The sequence below is a fragment of the Triticum dicoccoides genome, chromosome 2A, assembly GCF_002162155.2.
Source record: "Triticum dicoccoides isolate Atlit2015 ecotype Zavitan chromosome 2A, WEW_v2.0, whole genome shotgun sequence".
NCBI classification, from domain to species: domain Eukaryota; kingdom Viridiplantae; phylum Streptophyta; class Magnoliopsida; order Poales; family Poaceae; genus Triticum; species Triticum dicoccoides.
Genome location: NC_041382.1, coordinates 328,049,471 through 328,062,718, shown reverse-complemented (window position 1 = coordinate 328,062,718; position 13,248 = coordinate 328,049,471). Strand labels below are relative to the sequence as shown.

At 46.4% G+C, this 13,248-nt stretch overlaps 2 protein-coding genes and 1 pseudogene across 2 annotated transcripts; 1 reads left to right on the top strand and 2 right to left on the bottom strand.

Annotated features, from left to right (window-relative positions):
* The first annotated feature begins 1,800 nt into the window (after positions 1 to 1,800).
* On the top strand, positions 1,801 to 3,096 carry LOC119357844 (annotated as a pseudogene).
* A 1,591-nt stretch (positions 3,097 to 4,687) lies between these two features.
* On the bottom strand, positions 4,688 to 8,465 carry LOC119354499 (peroxisomal (S)-2-hydroxy-acid oxidase GLO5). The gene is made up of 10 exons (XM_037621218.1): positions 8,305 to 8,465; positions 7,945 to 8,101; positions 7,511 to 7,635; positions 7,322 to 7,368; positions 7,136 to 7,213; positions 6,907 to 7,031; positions 6,689 to 6,755; positions 5,598 to 5,660; positions 5,208 to 5,483; positions 4,688 to 5,124 (listed from the first exon to the last, which is right to left on the bottom strand). The coding sequence occupies exons 2-10, from the start codon at positions 8,079 to 8,081 to the stop codon at positions 4,936 to 4,938; spliced, it is 1,107 nt and encodes a 368-aa protein (XP_037477115.1). The 5' UTR covers positions 8,082 to 8,101; positions 8,305 to 8,465; the 3' UTR covers positions 4,688 to 4,935.
* A 638-nt stretch (positions 8,466 to 9,103) lies between these two features.
* On the bottom strand, positions 9,104 to 13,009 carry LOC119354500 (peroxisomal membrane protein 13-like). Its single transcript, XM_037621219.1, has 5 exons — positions 12,888 to 13,009; positions 11,633 to 11,869; positions 11,194 to 11,528; positions 9,720 to 9,812; positions 9,104 to 9,629 (listed from the first exon to the last, which is right to left on the bottom strand). The coding sequence occupies exons 1-5, from the start codon at positions 12,892 to 12,894 to the stop codon at positions 9,438 to 9,440; spliced, it is 864 nt and encodes a 287-aa protein (XP_037477116.1). The 5' UTR covers positions 12,895 to 13,009; the 3' UTR covers positions 9,104 to 9,437.
* Between the last annotated feature and the right edge of the window lie 239 nt (positions 13,010 to 13,248).

Below are 13,248 nucleotides of genomic sequence, written 5' to 3'. Positions count from 1 at the left end.
CCTTACGTTGTGATATTTAGAAAGTAATTGTGATTTTTAGGAAAGAATTTTTTCCCATGTTAACAGATTGACTGGTTCTTAAAAAGGTGATCAATTATTTCCCATTTTACAGATCGAGTGATTTTTTGCATGTGTGATTTTTAGGAAAGAATTCTTTCCCAAGTAACAGATTGACTGATTCTCAAAAAGAGAAACAACTATAACAGATAGATTAATTCCGGCCTTGCCGCACGCGCGTGGTCTTCTCATCTTTCTACTTCTTCTCTAGAATGAAACAGTCATGCTAATACCAAGGTCGCCTGCGTTGTCTACTTGTGATTTTCGGAGATTCCATTAACCTCCTCTTCAACGAAAATCCTCTGTTTTTAGTCCTGTCAGATTGTTCGGTTCGTGAAGTTAATTCTTGTACATATCTCTCTCACACTCTAATTTCTTGTATTGTTTGGGAATAGAAAATGGAAACTCGGATTTCTCTTCGTGATTCGTAAGCAGAAGCAAAAGCTTGCAATTTTGAATTTTCTAGCCATCCAGGTACATCGCTCCATGACTCTTTCTTAGCATTTATATATTATTTAATTAGTAGTGTTCTTAATTTCTTGTATTGTAGATTTTATTTGGATAATATCATCTAACAACGTGAAAAAAGAGAACATGCAAATGAGTTTATTGAGTCCCAGGAAAGTACATGTACTAATTCCCCGCAAATAAAGAAAGTACCTCTGCTAGGGATTTCGAGGAATTAGCTTTAGTTAGTTATTGCTGAATAACAACCTAGCGAAAAATTATAGGATGATAAAATTTTGAGTTGGCACCGAAGGGAAAAACATAGGTATTGATTGGCAAGACCAGCCAAATTTTATGTGAATGATTATGGCCCCGGTTTTTCTGAATAGTCGACATGATAAGGCAACATAAATTCTAGTGTAATAAGTATTCATTTGCATTTGAAATAGAAAAAATATATGTGGGTTTAGGGTCCCTTTTTGTTATCTTGCCCCGGGCCCTCGAAATCTTAGGACCGGGTCTGGATGTTCGGCGAGCCGTCGGCGAGAGTGGGTGTGGCATGTGGCATTGTTTGGATGGGCTTTGTATTGGGTTTCGTTTGATTTTTCGTAGTTAACTAGGCAACAACCTTGTTATGAGATGGGCAAAGTTTTTGCCTCGTGTTTTGGAAAAGAAAAAAAGTTTGGTGCTGTGATTTTAAGCAAAGTGATGTGCTATAATAATTTAGTTAATTGAATCCCTCAAGGAAAAATAGTCAAACTGCTGAATAGAATAGTGTAAATCTGGTAGCACGTGGGCCCACTGAACTCCTGGATGCAAAAGGAAAAGAGCACGTGCCGACAAAAAGGTGGAAGAGAGCCGGAACAGACATGTCAAAGCAATGATCGATCTCGTTTTCATTAGTAGTAGTACGTGGTTTGCACAAATCATGCGCACAAAAATTAAGCCAGCTAGCTATGGCAAACGAAAAGGGAAAAAGATGGCAAGAAAACCAAGCGGAGAAGGTTCCCGTGAAAGAAAAGTAAAGAAAACAGAGTACAGGAGTACACAGGACAGCCGGCGCCGCTTCTCCTCTCCCTCGCACGCACGCATTCTTCACGTGCGCTGCGCGGCAAAAGGAAAGAAGAGACCGAACCGCCCCGTTGCCGTCGTGCGCGCACAACGTTTCATAAACAAGCGGGGCAGAGAGAGATTGAGAGGTGTGTGTGTGTGTGTATTGACGGGCCGGCCTTCCTTCTTCCAAGAACTCGAGGAGGAAAGATCGATAGACCTGGTACTACTTGAATATACACATTAATGGCGGCGGCGAGTAGCAGCGCGCGGGACACCGCGGAGGGGTGGCGAGATGGGGGAAGCGTCGACGACGGGGGAGCGGAGGTCGAACTGAGCCTGCGGCTTCGGACCGGGAGCAGCAGCGGCGGCGCGGCGAGGAGGAGCATGACCATATTCTACGATGGCCGGGTGTGCGCCGTCGAGAGTATTTAACCAAAAACTACCACAATTCGCGGAAACATGACAGAAAACTACCACTTTACGATTTTGTCTCGAAAACTACCACTTTTTTATTAATCCGTGGCAAAAAACTACCAAGTGTGAAAACTGCTCGCTTTGCCTGGGTTAAACCTGAATCTGACTGCCCGACCCCACACATAAGCGGGCTAAAAATGCAATCGGGTCCCTAGTTTTTCTTAAAAAAAGCAATCCAATCCCTGCAACCCGGTCGCGCTCCACGCCGCCTTCGACGACGCGGACGCCGTGCACCTCGTCGTCGACCTCTGCGCCGGCGGGGACCTCCTCTCGCTCCTCTCCGCCCGTGGCGGCCGCCTCCCCGAGCGCGAGGCGGCGGGGCTGGCCGCGCAGCGTCCGCGCTCGCCGCGTGCCACCGCCGCGGGATCGCGCACCGCAACGTCAAGCCCGACAACTTCGACGCCGCCACCGGCGCGCTCAAGCTCGCCGACTTCGTTTCCGCGGAGTGGTTCGGGGACGGGCGGCCGATGACCGGGCTCGTCGGCACGCCGTACTACGTGGCGCCCGAGGTGGTGGTCGGGAGGGAGTACGGCGAGAAGGTGGACGTGTGGAGCGCCAGGGTGATGCTCCGCAAAGGAGCTCAGCGGCGACAGCGAGACGGCCGTCCTCCGCCGCTTGGGCACCGGTGGCCAGTCGCGGTACAGGGGAGACCCGTCGGTCTCCTCGTCGTCCTGGCGGTCCTCCCGCTCGAGCTTGGGCGCGAGGCGGTGCGGGACCGAGGGGGCCTGGCGGAGGAGCTTGGCGAGGCGGCGGAGGGAGCCGGAGAGCGGCGGCGGCGGCGAGGGCCTGGGGCGGTCGGCCCGGAGGGACTGGATTGCTTTTTTTAAGAAAAACTAGGGACCCGATTACATTTTTAGCCCGCTTATGTGTGGGGTCGAGCAGTCAGATTCGGGTTTAACCCAGGCAAAGCGAGCAGTTTTCACACTTGGTAGTTTTTTGCCACGGATTAATAAAAAAGTGGTAGTTTTCGGGACAAAATCGTAAAGTGGTAGTTTTCTGTCACGTTTCCGCGAATTGTGATAGTTTTTGGTTAAATACTCGCGCCGTCGACGTCACCGAGCTCCAGGTAAGCTAACTGCCCCGCTCCTTAGCATCATTTTAATTTGCTCCATCCCTCCATGTATCTGTATGTTTCAACCCTAAGTACTTAATCATGCTCGTCTGGACTAGGTTGGTCATCACTGACGATCATGCATGTGCTTAGCTCAGTCTTGGAAGTGATTAAAAGGCAAAACAATGTGGGAGTATGCATGATGGATCGAATGGATCCTTCACCACGAGTTGTTTTTGCAGTTTAATGTAAACGATGCCAACAAATAGAATGGGCGTACGTGTTAGAGTCAACTGAGACACCGTGCAGCCTAAATAGAACCAATAGCAAATTAACAAGGGAGCGCTTCTTCTTTAAGCCAGTCTTTAGGTTGTGATTCTCACAATCTTCTATCCTGCTATGCACGCATGACACGACGTGTGTGAACCTAGAAGATGAAGATGCCCCAGGTGAGACACCCAAATCAAATCCAAAGATCAAACTTGGGCGTCTACCACCACATCACTTCTGGCTAATTATTATAATAGATCAAAGTTCTTTGTGAGGAAAAAAACATGGTAACAATATATGCATTATGCACGTGTTTATTTCAGCACGTGGATGAGCTGGACGGAAAATCCGGTACGGTACGGTTGAATTTTCAGAATAGTACTAGTAATATTTAATGACTTAAGTTTGGGTCAAAATTCTTGTGCTTATTTCGACACGTGATGTACCACATCCAGGAGACAGGCAAAACTAAGACGCAGCCACATTTAGTCTTGGTGGAGTAGTGGATGTGCAATTGACAAGCACGTTCAACTCCCCAAACGCAATCGTCTCTTAGTCAGACTTGTTTTTTTTTTTTTTTGACAGCATCTCTTGGTCTGACTTAATTAAGCAATTAGTCAGAAAAGGGGCAAGTCTCCATACAAAATAGACAACCAGAATTAAACACGTGCTCGATCGCACCAAAAATCAAAATGATTATGAACAGAAATTTGTTTGAAATTTTCTAGTCATATTTCTTGTTTGAAATGTGTGCGCAGACGTGGCTGTGACAAAGTTCATTTGTTGATTGATTAATCGCAGGCAAGGGAAATCATAACCATGGCGAGCCAACAAATTCTAACCGAGCAGCAGGACAGCAGCGGCGGCGGCACTGCAGTGGCACAGTGCGGAGCGCATCAGAATCCAAGCCAGCCGGCGCCGCAACGTTGGGCTCCATTGTTGGCTTCACGCCCGCTTCGTCAGGGAGCAGGGGCTGCTGCGCCGGTCACCAGCCAAGCGGCCGCCGCGGGGCTGTCGATGAAGCGGTCGTTGCAGCAGTTTCTGCAGAAGCGGAAGACAAGGGTCGCCGCCATGGGTTCGCCGTACGCCGGCGGCCGGCGAGCGATGCCTTTCTAGTCCTAGTCCGGTGGTTAAAGACACATACGTACAGTGCTTGCTAGCATATGGTTATTTTTGTTCTTGAGACTTGTATTTTCAAGCATGAGATTGGAGTGTTCAAATGAAGTTTTCGTTTGTTCGAGTGTTCAACTAGTTAGTTTCTTGGAGATCAACCTGTTGGCGGCCGGTAGAGTAACTTGTTCGTTGGATAATTGCAAACTCACCTTGCACGTAATGTACTTAATTCAATTTTTCTTTTGCGAGGAATAATGTACCTATTTAATTCATTTATCATGTCTGATCGATCCATGCCATATCACAGCACTTTGGAAGTTGGAAAAAAACACACACACACACACACACACACATCCCGTCCAAAATTAATTACACTACGTAGCATATCATGCATCCATGCAGTTACGTACGTAAGCCTTGGATCGATATACGGCCGCCGGCGACGTGCGCCGACTTGATTTGGTTCCAAGTTACAAGCGGGACGGCATGACGCCGAATTTGTCGGCCTCGGTGACGACGTGGTTGCGGGTGATGTCGGCCAGCGAGTTGCAGCCGCTGAGCGCCATGGTCAGCTCGAACTCGTCGCGCAGCATCTTGAGCACGTTGCTCACCCCGGCCTCCCCGGCCACCGCCAGCGAGAACACCACCGGCCTTCCGATCTGCACGCCATGCACACCTAATATCATGACTTGCTGAATTCGCTAGCTAGCTAGCCCAGGACAAGGGCATGCACTGCACTTACGAAGACACCGGCGGCGCCGAGAGCGAGCGCCTTGAAGACGTCGGTGCCGCGGCGCACACCGCCGTCCAGGAAGACGGGGATCTGCCCGCCAGCACCCTTCACGACCTCTTCCAGGGCGCTGATGGTCGCCGGGACGTAGTCCAGCTGCCGGGCGCCGTGGTTGGACACGATGATTCCGGCCGCGCCGTTCTCCACGGCGAGCCTGCTGTCCTCTGCGGTGATCACTCCTTTCACCAGGATCGGCATCGTGGTGATGGACTGCAGCCACTTCACATCCTGCACGACAAGGCCACATCTTCAGTTCAGAGCCACGGTAACTAGAACAAATTTCATACACGAATAGAGTTAGTTGTCAAGTTCAAGTAAGACTTTTTCTTCTTCTTGGTTTACCTTCCAGCTCAGTGTACGGTCGATTTGACCGGCGACATATGAAGCTAGTCCTGAATCGTTAGCCTGCTTGGAACACAGAGATCCCATGAGAATTCAGAGCGACATGCAGAGTTTGCATTGTCTTCTGTAAGATGAACTAGCACATATGCCCGTGCGTTGCAACGGGAAAAAATTGATATTTTATGCAAGTATAATGTCTCACAACATCGGGTTTACTATGACTTTCTACAAAATGAACATAAAAAAAACGTTGCAATTTAGTCGTGTTCATATTTTCTTTGTCGGGCATAATCTCCCACTAATTCCATTTAAGTATAATCATATTTAATGGCATATAAGTATAATCCTTTCATTAATTACCATGACGTCTTCATCCCTTTTAATCGGAAATTAGATCCTTCCTTTTTCTAATTTAGTAGCCACAACACATTTAAGTCTACAGATCTTTCTTTTAATTATCCTATCTTTTTACCTCAAATTTTTCATTGAAAATTTATTTATTAAGATCACAATCTTTCTTTTAGTTATTCCACCGGTTTATCCATAATCCTTTCTTTAATTAGCCACATCCGTTTAAATATTCCATTCAAGCTCACAATCCTTTCTTTATTAGCTCATTTGCTTAATTAGCTCGCCCTAAATATGATGACTGCCACTCGTATATTTAGAGCGAGTTGAGATTAGTAAATGTGAAAGGCACATAGGTCGTTGGTTGTTACATCGAAGAGCTAGACAGGAGGTCATGTGTTTAATTTCCACAATGTTGATTTATTTTGACCTAATTATTTTTCACGGTTTCTATAAAAGCCCATAAAAGGCTCATCAACGTACAAGTACATGGCCCAAATCGCTTAATGTGTAAGCCAAACGAAAAGGACTAAGGAGGTCATGTGTTTAATTTCCACAATGTTGATTTATTTTGACTTAATTATTTTTCACGGTTTCTATAAAAGCCCATAAAAGGCCCATCAACGTACAAGTACCTGGCCTAAATCGCTTAATGTGTAAGCCAAACGAAAAGGACTAAACCAAACGAAAAATACCTATTTCCTTTAATAGTAGGTATAATAATATAGGTATAGATTATGCACCTGGTCCATTTTGCCAAGGTCCAAACCTTCAAAGTTCTTGAGTGTCAAATTTGGTGGCAAAACAAATCTGCAGCCATAAGCAGGTTGCTTAGTATAAATCCTGACAGATGTGCTTTATGTTGCTTCAGTGTATCATTGTCATGTTCACCACATTGCCTGTCGATATTATTTATTGCACCATCATATATGATTCTATGGAGAATATGAGGGGTGGGTACCTGTTCTTGATATCAGCTTCCCTGCGGCCAAGTCGCGGGGTGTCCACGGTGAGCGCTATCGCCTTGAATCCAGCCTTTTCCGCTCTCCTCACAAGCTGCTCGACCACCTTCCTGTCTTTGTACACCTACAAAGTTGAGATGAACTATGATCATTCACAAGCCCTGAGTAACAAAATGAGAGAGACAAGGATTCTGTAAGTAGCACTTGTTCAACGGACATAGTATTTACATAGAGTTGGAAGAAGCGGATCCCTGGTCCGGTTGAGGCAACCTCCTCAACACTCGAAGTAGCCCAGGACGACAATGTCTGAAAGAAAAATAGAGCATCTTTCTTTAGCACCTCATTCTACTTGGTCACATAGGATTGTTCCATATATCCGTAGATATTCTGCTGCAAGGGACTGAATGGACATACCATTATAGTGCCTGCTGCTGATGCTGCGCGGGCAGTCGCATACTCTCCTGAGAGTAGGATGGATATGCCAATGTTAGGTCAACAATGTGCAGCAGACAAAGCAGGAACCATTTCAAAATTCCTACAACCTTATATACTCCCAGAGTATATATATAAGCACAATCAAACGACATTTCAGAGAGACAATACCATCTGGGTGAGCCATCTTCTGCATGGCAGTGGGGGAAATCATGATAGGCATTGAGAGCTTGAATCCCAGGATAGTTGTTGTCATGTCGATTTTGGATACATCGATGAGAATGCGCGGGCGGAACCTACCCAAAACACAGGCAAACAATGATGGGTAAATCAGAAGTACTAAGGATTAGTAAGTCTAGCTCTGAAAGGATGTATCGAGAAATTACTTGAGCAACCTATTATGCTATATATCGAAAGCATCAGAATCGTCCTCTTTAATTATTGCATATAGTTTGTCGTCTCTGGTGAATTAGATGCGCTCTAAGGTAGTACATCAAACTCCGAAACCCCGAAATTCAGTTGGTACAGCGCATTTCTACAAACAAAACAGACACGGAGATACCGTGGGAAGAAAACGTCAAGGATGGGCTGGGCAGGCAGCTTACAGGATCCTGGCAAAGGCCTCTCTGTTCTCCTGGAGCGTCCACTCGTCCTCGGCGCCGGAGGCGTAGTAGTCGTAGATCATCTTGGGAAGCTTTTGCTTGGCGATGGCCTGGTACTCTGTGACATTGGTGATCTCCATTTTGCTGTGCAAATCACCACCTGCACCGCTCCATACAAACAACAAGAGGCGTAGTTAGTTACCTGAAGAGAAGAAAATTACTAGATGCAAGTGGGTGAAACACCTTGTGAAGATCACACGATCAAGACAAAGAAAGAATATGTGCTAATAACATAGTAACAGCGTCCAAGAACTGGAGCATCATAAACCTGGTAAATTACTCTGAAACTCCTTAGGTTTTTACCTTGTATGAGGAGGCTGTCCCCTCAAGGCTGAGGGGAAGGAAGGAAGGAACTAAGGATTGTGGTGGGGAAGGGGATGGATGCAATATAAGAGATGAGGCGGCGAGTCCTCAAGGTTTCTGTGCATGCGGACAAACAATACAACGGAGAATAATTGCGCAGTTGAGAGAGAGAGAGAGAGAGATGAGGGGGTTGTATGGATGAGATGAGCAATTGGAGGTGGGAAGAGAGGGCGGCTCTCCTACACTGCTTCCTCATCCACTTGCAACCCTCCCTTCCCTACAAATTCGCCACATTTATCCCCTCGCGGAAAATGCCCTCCGCTTTCGTCATTTCTTCTCTTCCTCTTCCCTACGGTTTCGGATCCGTTGCAGACGAGGCCACCGTGCCAGTTTATTCTCATTGATTGATCGATCAGGGGTGCTTCAGACATGTTTCCTGGGGCTACTTTCTTTCTTGGAGACAAGACAATAATGATATCTGCACCATCATCATCATCATCATCCTCAACAGTCGCCAGAATCTTCAAAGCCAGCTTCATCAGTTATTAATTCAAAATATAGATAGAGAATGCTGGTCATGCGACCAACAATTAAAGTTATTTTTGAGCCTAACCCATGTCAATGTTTCAACATTTTGGCTGCTTTGACTTCTTGCACATAATACATGTACCTCAGTCAGCTGGACAAAACTTTTTTCTTCAAGTCTGTACTTCTGTGACACACTTGCTGAGAAGATGAAATGTTTGCACTTCATTTACCATCTCCAATGACACCTTCAGTTGAAAATCAAACTAAGAAATAGGGAGAAAACACAATACATTTCGCTTCATTCTTTTCAAGATAACAGATACAGTATTATTTACCCCACATACATACAAACAACAGAAATACTTAAACAACACTGCATCCTCCAGCAAAGCAAACTGGACATCATTAGGCTCACGGCAGATTAAGCCATGAAAATCAGAAAGAGCAGCCCTTGTGTTCTTTCGCTAACTACAACAGATAATTTCCTCCGACTGGGCACTCTTCTTCGCTTTCTGATTGATTGCTCACATGCATGCTTTCATAATCTTTCCTTGGCTAACTGTATGTTTCTATAAGTTCAACCGCACATAAAAGGGCAGGTCGTCTTAGTTTCCCCAAACATTGTCCCATGAGTTGTTGGCAGCTTTTGGTGCCTCAAAAAGCTGCTGGCCAGGTCCCTCGAATGCAGGGGCCTCAGCGCCCTGAACGCGGCCTTTCTTTGACTTTGTTCGGACTCCGAGCAGGCGCAAGACAAATCTCGCAAGCTCACCGTAAAGCATCCCAGACCGATCAAAGAGCTGTGGCAATCAGATACAAACAATGCAAGTACAGCTGTAAGCATGCTATTCAAACCCAATACAAGCGAGGAAAACTTAAAATAACAGTACCTGCAACATAGCTGTAATGAATAAATAGAAGGCTTGTGTGTTTTGTTCAACAAGAAATGCAACTCGCCCAAAGAAACTGACGGTACCATGCATCTGTAGCAAATCCAGGATTAGTTATGAAGAATTGTATTCAAAAGATTAAGCATGTGTTAAACCGTCAAAGTAATGGGGGAACTATTATAATTCAGCTGTGTTTGATAGCAAAGTATTGAAAAACTACATCAATTTAACCTGTAGGTACAAAAACCACGGTTTTGACATAACAAAGTATTTTGGAGTATTCAGAAAACTGCAGACCTGTTTGGCAAGACCTTATATGCATCAACTAAAATTAACTAGCTAGCCGTTTGAAGCAGTTGCAAACGCTCGCGTTGTTAGCTAGCTAGACGTTGCAAGCTGATGAACGGACATTCACAGAGCACCGGCATGCACAAACTAGTACGACCACAGACTAATTGAACAACGCACAAGCTCGATGTCACACTTATCGAGGAGCAATCGAACTTACAACGTACTGACACGGAGCAAGAACCACGCTCTGCAACAAGGCTACACGGCTATGCCGGCAGTGCACCACGCGAGGTGGAGTTGCGGGTTGACGGGAACGGCTTGGTCATCCAGGCCAGGCCAGTCCATCATGCACAGTGAAAAAGGGGAACGAAATCCCCCCACACACCTTCGCTATATAAGATATAGTAACGGAGGGAACACGGATTGGGCGGACGTGACTTCAGGGAAAATAGGAGGAAGCAGCAGGAGGAACCTTTTTGATTTGTCCATGGCCGCTGACCAATACACCATCCACACACAACAGGGCGGCGACGGCTGCTTAGGATGGGCTCGTTCTTTTCGCATGCTCAGTTTTTTAAAAGGAGGTCCAGGGTTGTTGGTGTTTTATCCAGAGAAAATGCCATGGTTTGCGGAATACCGTTGTATTGATATTACAGTTTTTTGTGGTTGCCAAACAGCTCACAGTAATTAAAACCATGGTAATCTAAAAAACTGTAGTATTTTCATAATACATAGAAAATTCTGAGCTATCATACGGGGCCTTCATATGTTGTATGAATGACATGTAACTTCACACATGTCTATCTATAAACTTTGATATACTTGATGATAAGATCTCTACTCCAAAAAACAAATGTGAACAAGCATGGCCAAATGTTTAACATTACCATGATGACACACTAGAATGTACATTAACTAAAACCTACTTAACTACACATATCAAAATAGACACAACATAGAAACTCACAACAGCCTGAGCTTCAGAGTAAAATAAAGTGGACAACTGGATGAAGAAACAGTAAACAAAGATTGGGTTGCTTTAGGCAGAAAATATTTATAACCAAACATTTCGCATTAATGAACATTCAGAAAATTATGGCATGCTTCAATGTGCACTGGACGGCTGGACCAATTGAAACAGAACACAATCATGATCAGTGAAAAAGTAGGAGAAGTATTATACCACGCGTAGGAAGGACACCCAGAAACCCGGTGGTGCTGCGGGAGGGCCAAATGAATTTGGATCCGGATTGCCGTAAGGACCCATACCACCCATGCCGCCCATGCCACCCATGCCGCCCATACCACCCATGCCGCCCATACCACCCACACCATAACCACCATAAGAGCTTCCGATCCCACTGTTATACATGCCTCCCCCATACATCCCGGAACCTCCATAGAGGCCGCCACCGCCTCCATAGCTCGAGTACATGCTATTCCCATAGAGCCCGCCGCTACCATAAGTACTGCCATATCCACCAACCGAACTATACATATTGGATCCATATCCTGTTCCTGTATAAGAGGAAATGAACATTCTCAGGACAACCATTGTTGACAAGATATCCCCAAAAGGCAAACAAGCTTCAAATGGGCTCTAGGTCAGTACAGTAGATTACCTCCATAGGAATTTCCATAGCCTGTTTGCTGCCAAGGACGTTGGGGCATAGGCCTCGAGATGGGGTTATTTACATTGGCAGACATGTTCCCCTCTGTAGCAGCAATGGTTTCTCCAGGTTTAGCTGTACCAGAAGCTTCGACGACATCGCTAGTGCTGCCACCAGATGGTGGTTTGAAAGGCGACGGACCGGATGTTCCCTCAGCCCCAGCACGTTCCCACGGTTTTGGTGGTGCACCTGGAAATTTAACCGAGTGAAGATCAGAATTGATCTCAACCACTTAGAAATCAATATGTGAGGCATAACATCAGTGAGTTGAGTTGAGAGGCATTACAAAACCCCATAATCGGATAATGAAAAGCACGTGACTGGCAGTGAGCTAGCAGCAAGCTACAATACTGAAGAATGGCCAACACAACTGGAGTGCAGAAATAGAAGATCAATGAAAGGCTCCAACAGGAAATGCACAAGTAGGTGAGCTATCTTTCAGCCAAGAATCTCGTTTAGCCAAATAGCAATTTTTGTCGTATAAAAGGGAATGGGTTTAGCAACAAGAAAACAAGAGGTATATGATCAAATGCCCGATTTTATGCTGCCTCCCAGGAAGGACTAGATACTTTGTTACACCTCAAATGACCAGTGTACTTTGACAAATTAGTAAGCCTATACGGGCTCTCAGGCACGGACGTTAACCAATCGTAGAACATCAAGAGCCCCAGGGTATGCAAAACTCTGGTCGACGAGCTCTCTCGAGCTAACCAAACCCTCTTGAATCATGTCAATCAACATAGAACCAAGCTCAGAGCTACAAATTAGCAGGTACTGGCACATCAAGGCATCTCCGGGGACAGCTCGAACTACTAACCGGCCGAAAATTCTCAAGCCCACATCTTCGCACGAACCGCCACTGCCAATTCCTACCAAATCGATAAAATTGACGCCAGTTCCACCGTCCTTCGTCCACGTCAAGATAGCTGGAGCAACCCGGCAACGATTCATCGCGTTGCAAGCTCCAAGTTCGTACAGAAGCACCTCAAATCTCTTCTCCAACAGCGTGAAACATCCCTAAACAACCTCTCGCCCCAAAGTTCGCGGCCGAAATCTCAAGCGGAACTGAGCAAGAACACCCGAATCGGGCCGAATCCTCCGCTACGGGGTGGACTTGGCGTGGAATCGGAGAAATTAATCGAGGAATCGAGAGTTTGTTGGGGGATCTATCTAGGGTTGGAGGGGGAGGGGGAGGGGAAGGACGAACCTGCCATTGGCGTGCGAGGCCTACTCTGTTCTCTTCACCGGCAAAGGGGGTCGTGCGATGCAAGCCGGCCCACGGTCGCCCGCGGCCGATTTTATATATGTCCCCTCAATTTTTGCAGCGGATAAAATTAGGCAGGCAGTGGACTGGACCGAGTTGCTCCTTTCTCTATCCGAGCGCGTGCAGTCCTGCTTCTCGGCTGGTTCGTCTCGGTCACGTTGCCGAATCAATCAGAGCTAAACCTGGCCATTCCTCGGGCCGGGCCGGGCCAACCAAAGCCCGATGCAAAAAATCCAGGCCTGAGCCCGACCTGGCCCGGCCATCGGGCTCGAGCCCGGCCCATCATACTAAAAGCCCGTCAGGC

What these genes read in the sequence shown, in the direction of transcription:
- LOC119354499 (XM_037621218.1), bottom strand. Translation starts at nt 8,081, where the DNA reads ATGGAGATCACCAATGTCACAGAGTACCAGGCCATCGCCAAGCAAAAG. An exon ending in GAAGCTGATATCAAGAACAG is followed by an intron (nt 6,756 to 6,906) that starts GTACCCACCCCT and finishes TTATGGCTGCAG; the next exon opens with ATTTGTTTTGCCACCAAATT. An exon ending in ACCTTGGCAAAATGGACCAG is followed by an intron (nt 5,661 to 6,688) that starts GTGCATAATCTA and finishes TGTTCCAAGCAG; the next exon opens with GCTAACGATTCAGGACTAGC.
- LOC119354500 (XM_037621219.1), bottom strand. An exon ending in CTATGGAAATTCCTATGGAG is followed by an intron (nt 11,529 to 11,632) that starts GTAATCTACTGT and finishes CCTCTTATACAG; the next exon opens with GAACAGGATATGGATCCAAT. An exon ending in GGGTGTCCTTCCTACGCGTG is followed by an intron (nt 9,813 to 11,193) that starts GTATAATACTTC and finishes GATTTGCTACAG; the next exon opens with ATGCATGGTACCGTCAGTTT.